This window comes from Ovis canadensis, chromosome 3 (genome assembly GCF_042477335.2).
Source record: "Ovis canadensis isolate MfBH-ARS-UI-01 breed Bighorn chromosome 3, ARS-UI_OviCan_v2, whole genome shotgun sequence".
Lineage (NCBI taxonomy): Eukaryota > Metazoa > Chordata > Mammalia > Artiodactyla > Bovidae > Ovis > Ovis canadensis.
In genome coordinates this window covers 142,919,006-142,927,787 of record NC_091247.1, presented here as the reverse complement: position 1 = coordinate 142,927,787, position 8,782 = coordinate 142,919,006, and the positions used below count along the sequence as shown (strand labels likewise).

General features: G+C 58.0%; 1 protein-coding gene across 7 annotated transcripts; it reads right to left on the bottom strand.

The window, feature by feature from the left end:
• Nucleotides 1-2,320: 2,320 nt before the first annotated feature.
• On the bottom strand, nucleotides 2,321-8,080 carry DDN (dendrin). Of its 7 annotated transcripts, XM_069584496.1 has the most exons (5): nucleotides 8,024-8,080; nucleotides 6,137-6,208; nucleotides 3,925-5,737; nucleotides 3,638-3,691; nucleotides 2,321-2,920 (listed from the first exon to the last, which is right to left on the bottom strand). In XM_069584496.1, exons 2-4 carry the CDS (start codon nucleotides 6,181-6,183, stop codon nucleotides 3,683-3,685), a joined length of 1,869 nt encoding a protein of 622 aa, XP_069440597.1. In that variant the 5' UTR covers nucleotides 6,184-6,208; nucleotides 8,024-8,080; the 3' UTR covers nucleotides 2,321-2,920; nucleotides 3,638-3,682. The 7 variants fall into 7 exon arrangements, with proteins under 7 accessions (XP_069440597.1, XP_069440596.1, XP_069440595.1 ...); XM_069584495.1 differs by having other exon boundaries at nucleotides 2,321-3,691; XM_069584494.1 differs by lacking the exon at nucleotides 3,638-3,691.
• Between the last annotated feature and the right edge of the window lie 702 nt (nucleotides 8,081-8,782).

Here is an 8,782-nt window from a genome sequence, read left to right as displayed (position 1 = left end):
CCAGCCTCCCACCCACAGGGCCCTGCAGGGCCAGTCTGAGATATGGCTCACCCAGGGCTGGCCCCCTGGGCCTGTACTAGCTCCTCCCCTTCTCCTCTCTTACCCTTTCTCCCAGATCTTTAGCAGCTGGTGCTGATTTCACCCTTAGGCAAAGATGGAGGAAGTCCTGGGGGAGGGGGTATTGCACTTGACATCCCAGCCACCCATTCACCCAGTCAAGGGGCTGCTTGTCTCCACCCCAGGAATCCCCTCTCCTCTCAGCCTCTGCTGCCTCTTCCTCCTATTCCTCTACCTCTACTCCTCTCTTCCCATCTCCCAACCTAATACTCCCAACACTAAAGAAATAGCCCTAAAGAGAAATAACAGATTTCAATACATATATCACTTACTGTGTGCCAGGGGATGTTCTAAGTGCTTTACATATTGAATCATTAATCCTCCCAACAAGCTTATGAAAAACACACTATTAATAACTTCATTTTGTAACTAAGGCTGCTAAGGCACAGAGAGGTCGAGTAACTTGCCCAAAGTCACACAGCTAGTATGAGGTGGTGGTGGTGGTGGTTTAGTCGCTCAGTCGTGTCTGACTCTTGCGACCCCATGGATTATAGCTCACCAGGCTTCTCTGTCCATGCCCAGGCAAGTATACTGGAGGGGGTTGCCATTTCTTTCTCCAGGGGAATCTTCCTGACCCAGGAATGGAACCTGGGTCTCCTGCATTGCAGGTGGATTCTTTACCGACTGAACTACAAGGGAAGATCCAATATGAGGTAGATGCAAGATTTAAACCCAGGCTGCCAGGTCCCAGAGTCCACGTTCTGGATACAACACTACCGTAGTTCTCTAACAATGACAGCAGTCTGCATAAGCTCTTAAAGCTAGCCTCCTGTGTGTTCAGCCTCAAAGAAACCTAGGCAGCATTGTGGAACCCCCCTCCCCAGGAATAGCCCCTCTACTTTCCCATGCACCTCACCTCTCCTGACACTCCCAGAGCCTGGGAGCCCCAGGGCTACAGCAAAATCCGGGCAGATGCTCTCACTACTGCCCTGGTCTTCCTCAGTCTTCCTCCTAGCCTGAAGTCCATCCTATTCTTAGGCCCAGAGGTCAAAGGCACACATCCCTGAGCTGGACCAGGCTCACCCTAGCTTGGCCTCTGTTTTCATTCCTGCCTTTATCTTCCACATCTCCTCTGAATGTATCCTCAACTCCAGTCAAACCAGACCTTTGACAATTTCCTAAACAAACCATTTCCCTTACATTCACGCCTCTATTTTTGCTGCCCCTCTGCTTGGAAACCCTTTCCCCAAATGCTACCTCAGATGTCTACCTCCTCCATGGAGCCTTTCATGATCTCATAGAATCTGTACAATTTGCCTTGTTTGATTCTTTATAATACTTAACACCCACTGCTCAATCTATCATTATTTACGTGTTTTCCCTTCACCCCGTCAGGCAGGTCTTACTCATCTCTTTCTTGGAGCTCAGCTCAGTGCCCAGTTCTCAGGTGCTCAGTAAATGTTTAGGAGTTAGAATCAGCAGAAGTTAGAACTGTAGGTGGAAGGAAGACAGAACTCAGAGACCTTTGATCTCTGCCCAAGGTGAACCCCCACTTACTTCACTTCCTCCAGCAAGAGCTAACTTGAAACCTGGCAGTATGGTTTCCAGGCAGGTTCTGAGATGGACGGACCTTCCCGGGTGATTCTGACCAATGTTATCCATTTAGATTCAAAGCCCCCAAAGACCCCTCCCCCCCTACCCCGCCCAACCCCTTTCACTGAACCAAGGTCAGACACCCAGTTTAGGGTCCAATTCAGCGGCCTCCCTACCCTGCCCCCCTCCCAGTACTGCGCAGTCTCTCCGGGTGCGGGTGGGGAGCGACACTGAGATAATTGGAGACCAAAACTCTAAGTGGTTTGAGAGCGGGGCTGGGGATCGGAACGCTGAGCCGGAGTTGCTGTTGGCAGGACTCGGTGGGGGTGGGGGGTAGAGGCGGGGCCGAGGGCCGGGCCAGGACTCGGCGACTGAGTCTGAGCGAAGCCCCCGCGCCTGCCTAGTCGACGGCTAAATTTACCCAGGCTGACTCAGCCCTTGCCCGGAATGGGGGGTGGGGGGAGTGCATCGAAGCAATGGGAAGAGTCAGCGGGGGTGGGGTGGGGGGCAAGGAAGGGAGAGTCCGCACTCGGGGAGACAGGGGTGGACCGGCGTTTCCATCAGAAAAAGGGGTCTCCTCCACCGCCCACCGAGCAGGAAGGAGCGCAGAAGCCCTGGGGAGAAGGATGCTGTGGGGAATGGGTCGGTGAGAGGAAAAAGATGCCAAGGCTGGACAAGGGAAGCTTAGATTTATTGAGCGCCTGCTGTGTACCAGGTACTATGCAAGGCGCTTTACATACATTATCGCATTAAGTCCTCACAACAACCCTGCGAGGTAGGTGTTTATAAACCCCCATTTGACGGATGAGGAGACTGAGGCTCAGGGAGGTGAAGTGAAGTGATTTGGCCGAGTTCACATGGCTAGTAAATAGAGACAGAGGAGGTGTCCGAGATCGAAGAGAAAAAATACTTCAGTGTCTGAATCCCAAGCTGTTTGGTGTGGACGAGTACAGAGAGGGGCTCCGCGCGCTCCAGAGGTCTGCAAGGCCAGAGGCCTACTCGCGATCTCGCATGGCTGGAGACGGCGGGGCAGGGGACCCGCGCGCAGGAACTAGGGAGCAATTGATTAACTGGCAGTGCCGGGGGTTGGCAAGACTCGGGGACTAGCTACAGGGAAATCCGCGACCTGCGCGCGCCCCGTAGTGGCTACAGCGAGTATCACACCCCACACCTACAGGCTTTTGGGGACTAGCCTCTTCCTTCCCTTGTTGGTTTCTGGAAGAGGCAGAAACATGTAAGACATTCTCAGGATTCTCTCGGATGATTCCACCTGGGTGGGAAATAGTGGTAACTATTTAGAGCATCACCGAGGAACACTGGGGAGGAGGAACAGGGGAAGGCCTAAGGGTCCCAAGCTGCTTCATTGGGTGCCTTCCCTCCCCAGCTCAGACCACCACAAACTAGGGACAGTGAAAAGGCCACCATCCTGCCCTGCCTCGGGGATCCTACACCTAAACCTGAGAGACTGGAATAGGAGCCCTTGCCCACTTACTTGGCTCTTCTGCAAACCCTGCACGGTCTCTTGAATTGAGAGTGAATACAGGTGTCCATGAAGCCACCCAGAGACCCTCAGACTCTTCACTTATTCCTAACTGTCTTGTGGAGGGGAGGATTGAGATAAGAGCCTCTCCTAGGACTCCAAAACATCAGGAATGGACCTCAGGACCCCCTCATTTTACATACTATGGGAACTGGAGAGGGGAAATGACTTGCTTAAGGTCACCCAGCAAATCAGTGTCAGAGTTGGGGTTGGAACCCGAGATCTGTGAAACCAGTGACTCCTCTTCTGCTTTGCTGGTGGCTTCTGCCAAGGGCCTCTCTGTCACCTGATCACCTCAGTCTGAGGCCTCTCCATCACCTTGCTTCTGCCCAGAGGCCCTGCCCTGCAGTTCCCCTGACTATCCCATCCCTGCCCTCCTGCCTAACCCCACCTAGGCCTCTCTGCTCAGCTCCATGTTAGTGCACTGGGCCCTGCAGAAGACCTTACCCACAGGCACTGGGTGGAGCAGGCATTCAAGTCTACTGCACACCCTCAACTCTCCTGGATAAAAAAAAAATCTTGAATTGACATGTGCTCCCTCTCATCTGTGTGCCTTCTATGCTGAGTACAGGAATGGGTGGGTATAGGTAAGGGGTACAAGGAAGTCTGTGAGGAAGAAAGGGGACACAAATACAATAATGGGCCTCTCACTGTTGCTCCCTATTTCACTGTGGAGTCCCCTTTATGTCCCTCGCCCCGAAGAGGACCTCCTCGTTTTTGCTGATGGCACCTACAATCTCTCGGGCATTGCCGGTCAGCTCGGCTGTCTTCCCGCCTTCCGGGGGCCCGGTCCGCTCTTTCCGCCAGGAGGCGCCCGAGGCTTCTGTGTCGCTCGCATCAGAAGAGCTGCTATGGACGCTGAGCTCCGCAGCTTCGTCTGAGTCGGAGTCCGGGGCGGTGTGGCGGCGGATGCGAGACACGGCTTCCCGCAGGGCCCCGGCATAGGGTCCAGGGGCTCGCGCCCAGCCCCGGCCTGTGCGCCGCAGGCCGGACGCCACTTTCTCCGATCCCTCGGCACCGCGCGCTCCCCCCGAAGCCGGTGGGCCTAAGGCTGAGTGCTCTGGGCTACCTGGCTGCGTGGGGGGATCCCGTAGGTTTACTTCGCCAACCGGGAGCCCCAAGATGCGCGAGGCGCGCTCCTCCAGTGAGGAGTCCGCGGGCTTCCCGCCCTCAGCTTCGAGCCCGCGTCCCTCACTGGGTTGGAGAGAAGGGCGACTGCTCAATGGCAGCTTTCGGCAAGGGGAAGGAAGGACCGCGGCCCCCTCTCCCTCCTCTTTATTGGGTTTCGGTTGGCTGGGGGCATTCCCCACCAGGCGCGGCACCCCGGCGGGCAAAAGCTGCACATGCTGGGTTCGAGGGGTCGGGACGTACTGGGAGCGTATCACCACGCAAGTGGCATCAATGACAAAGACGCCTTCCCGACGAGCGGGGCCACGGGAACTTCGGGGCAGGGTGTGGGGGCGTCGGGTCACCTTCCAACCCTCCAAGGTCTCGGGTCCTGCCTCCCCTCTGTGACCCAGGGGCTCTCTCCATCCCGTGCCTCCTGGAGCCCAGGGTCTGGGAAGGGTCTGGCTATGCCGGGGCGGCTGCTTTTTAATGGAGGGAACCCAGCGTTTGGGGAGCCAGGTCTGGTCTCTCCCTTCCCTCCCTTCCCCGGAGCCCTTGAGATGGGGTCTGGACCTGGGAGTGGGACGCGGGGGGCTAGGGGTGGCAGTGGCAGACCCCGCAGGAACGGTGCCTGGGCTCCCAGCGGCTTTATCTTGGGGATGGCCGTCGCTACCACTCTTCAGGACAGCAGCAGCCAGCCTCGGGCTTTTCTCCGCGGCCCCCTTACCGGACTCCAGCCTTGGCCTGTCTGTTCCACAGCCTGGGGATCCCCCCAAGAGACCCCGTCCCTGACGGAGACCCCAGGCCCCTAGGACGTCCCGGTAGATCCGAGGATCTAGCCTCTTCTTTGCGCACCCTCCCTCTGTCCTAGTCGGCGCAGAGGTTGAACAGGCGCGCGCCTGCGAGGGCTCGGGGCCTCGCTTAGTCCCCAGGGTCCTGTGGGGGCCCTCGTAAGAAGGTGGAGCCACGTAGGGTGGCGGCCGGTCCCAGCGGCGTCGCGGGGCCATCCCGGCAGCGCCTCTCAGCAGCAGGTGAGCCTCGTAGCTGGGGGGCCCTGGCCGCCGACCAGCCCAGGGCCCCGCCCACGCCGCCCCAGGATTGCTCTGCGGCTGCGCGGATGGACGGGGCGGTCGCCCCACCGACCCCAGGCGCTCGGGCCTTGAGGGAGCTGGGAGCCCTGCAGAGTGGGCCACCCGAAGGGCGTTCCGAGGCTCCGGGCGGGGCCGACCAGGGGGACTCCTTCGGGCCCCACCAGCCTTGCGCCTTTTTCGCTCGGTCTCCTTGGCCTCCCGCTCCTGCGACGCCGCTTTCCTTTTCTCTTGCTCCCGGGCTCGGGCCTCGGCCGGGGGCCCCGCCCGCCAGTTGGTCGCCTCCTGCAGCACCCTGGAGGCCCAGGGCCGGCGGGGCGGCGGCTCAGGGGATCCCGGGCGCGGCCCACACCTGGGACAATGAGCAGGAACCCAGGTGAGCAGTTTGTGGGGGAAGGGAGCCGAGGTCCGGGGAGCTGGGAGCGCTGGAGGCCACTTGGGGCCACCGGGTGGAGGGGTGTGTGTGAGTGTGTGCGTGTGTGCACGTGCGTATATGTTAGGGTTGAAGTCGAAGCGGGACTCCTCACCATCTCTCCATGCACACTTTAACAGTATCTGCCCCATCTCACCTGCCCTTTCTCACGCCCACTCCTGTGCCCCCAAACAAACGGGATGAGTCAGACCCCAACCTTCCGGATGGGGTTGGGGGAGGCGTGGAAAAGAGAAGGCAGCTCTGGCTGGTGCCCACGGGAAGGTCCGGACCCCAATCCCTGCCCCACCTCTCTCTTCCCCTTACCCCTCCTTCACTCACGTGCGGCTCTGGGGCCCGCAGACCCAGTGGCTGGCCTGGAAGTCCATGAGCTGTCGAGGAGGGGCGCGGCGACTATAATGACAGGAAATAGTCTTCACTTCGATCACCAGCAGCTTGGATTTCTGCACCCAGAGGCAGCTGCCAGACTCCTCATCCTTGAGCTCCCGGGGGCTATCGGGCCCCTCGGAGAAGAGCTGGCCATCCAGCATCCTGCCCCACCCCACCCCGGCCCCCCACCCTCCCACCCGCCCCGAAAGCCCCCTCCCAGCCCGGGGAGCCGGCGCCCACTGCAGAGCGGCAGGCCCAGCGACTGGGGACTATATATACCCAGGCACACGTGTGTGCCTGTCTGTGTGTGTGTGCGCGCGCATGTGACACGGCGCGGACGGCCCCGCGCTGCTACCTCCCCCACGTGCACGACCGCCCCCTGGGGCCCGGGATTGGGCGCCCCTTCCCACTGCTCTTGTCCCGCAAGCCTGATGGGACCCGCACGAGTGGGCAGGGGAGTTATTCTTGCCAAGATGACCGTGCCCCCACCCCCGCCCCCGTCTCTTCAACCTTCCCGCCGGTTTTAACCCTTCATTCTCCTGCTTCTCGGGGTGCCTGACCAGCAGCGTTCTGTCCCTGACATCCTGCCCCAGACTTTTATTTCTTCATCAGGGAGGTGATGGGAATGGAACTCAAGGTCTCCGCCTGCCACTCTCTGCTGGTTTCCAGGGGGTTGGGGTGCAGAAAGGGCTGGCCCACGGCTGGGGGGTTTATTTTTAGCGGCAGTGGCGTTCGGGCGCAGAGAGGAGATGAGTAACCAGCTTCCATGCGGTGGAGGGAGGAGGTGGTGGCTTGCCTGCAGCCTTTGTGCAACTCTGGGGGAGAGCTGCCTCCAAGCTCAAAAAGGGTCACCCCCACACCCTTAACTCCTTACCCTCTCAGTGTTGTGCCCAGGGCTGCTGGCACAGCAGGACAGGAGTCTGTCTTAGCCATCGAAGCTGCCCACACTTTCATCCTTAGATGTTTGTCCTTGGGCACCCATGGAGCCCTCTCTCTGAAGCAAGCTCTCCCAACCCCCAATCCAGAAGCCAGGATTTGGGGGTCCTATTGTTCTTGGCCTGAACTCTGCTCAGACTTGTGGAGGAAGGAGTGCTTACGCACTTGCACCCTTTCAGAGGGTATAGAGGAGGAATGGTGTGCTTCCTTGGCTAAACTAATCCCCTAGCAACTGAAATGACACAACTGGCCCCCATTTTCCAGTGGAGCACTCTGTCACCACTACCACAGTGCCTAGCTCGTTCAAGCCCCACCTGGAGTGGAGCTCAAGGTGCCCCCCTTTTAGGCTCATTCTGTCCCCGGTGGGGGTGGTTGCCTGCAAGCCTATACCAGGTGTCCCCTGATTCACCATGGTAATGTTAGTGGCAGTGCAGCCCACGCCAACCCTTCCATGCAGAGACTTAGCAACCATGCCTGGCAACCATGGCAGCAGCTCCAGTGGAGAGGAGGGGGGCGGGGAGGTGGGAGAAAAGAGTGTGTACGGCAACAGCACTGAAGAACGGATAATGCACCTCTCCTGAGGAATAGGTTAGAAGGCTATGAGGCTCCCACTTTGTCCCTTGTCTTTCCTTCTGCTCCGTCCTCATACCCCGAGACTGCCTGGTTGGGTTTTTTGGGGGGACAGGAGAAGCAGATCCCAATTTGTTTTCCACTCAAGTATACACAGCCCTTGGACACAAACCCTTGCTTTTAAGGTGATGAGCCAGGAGGGTTGTTTTAGGATGGGCACCGACTTACTGGGAACCACGGAAACAAAACCCAGGCTTCCTGCTCCCTAACATGGACCTTTAGAGAGAACCCAAACATCCTCTATCCCATCCGCTCAGCCCGCTTTATACCTACCAGCTACACCGGTGGGGTGGCTCTTGCTTGAAGCTGCTTCCTTCCACCCAGGTCCCACCAGAGCCCCAAGGCTTTAAAAGTCCTTGCCTCCTCCCTAGACACGATGGAATGTGACATAAGGCGACATCTGTCCTTTCCATCATGCACACACCCACACACACATAAACATACCCTAATTCTAATAACTTATAAGCCTCCCTCCCTCAAGTGTGGGAATGTGCTGTGAGAGCTTTGAAGGGGCGAATGCAGAAGCAGAGGCTTTGGAGAAGCCCCACAACGCAGCACTGACAGAAGGGCTTAGAGCAGTGCCCGGTGCTTCTCCCTGTGTTCCATGGAGAAGCCTGGTTTGGAGGAACCACTACAGAATAGCCAGGGTCATGAATTATCAGGCACGGTCTGGGTAGGGGCAAGGAAGTACTCAGAAACTCCTTCAAATCTGGGATAGGAAATGGTACCATATCTCTAAGGCAGTGGTGAGACAGTCTCCAGAATGTGGTTCATACCCAACCATCTAGCAGCCCTTATGGTGCCAGTTGCCTGGACTACTGCTTTGGTCCAGATAGTTTCAGCAGAGGGAGAGGGTCTGACAGGGTGACCATAATCCTGCTGCTCCCCACCCCTCACTCTCCAGCTCTTATCTACCTTGGAAGAAAGGGATTTATGAGTTCAAAGACAGTGTTGGTTCAGCAAAATCCAGAGTCCAACCTTTCCTAAGAAAAGTGGATGATAGCGGCAGGTACCTCTGCCAACCCAGAGGAG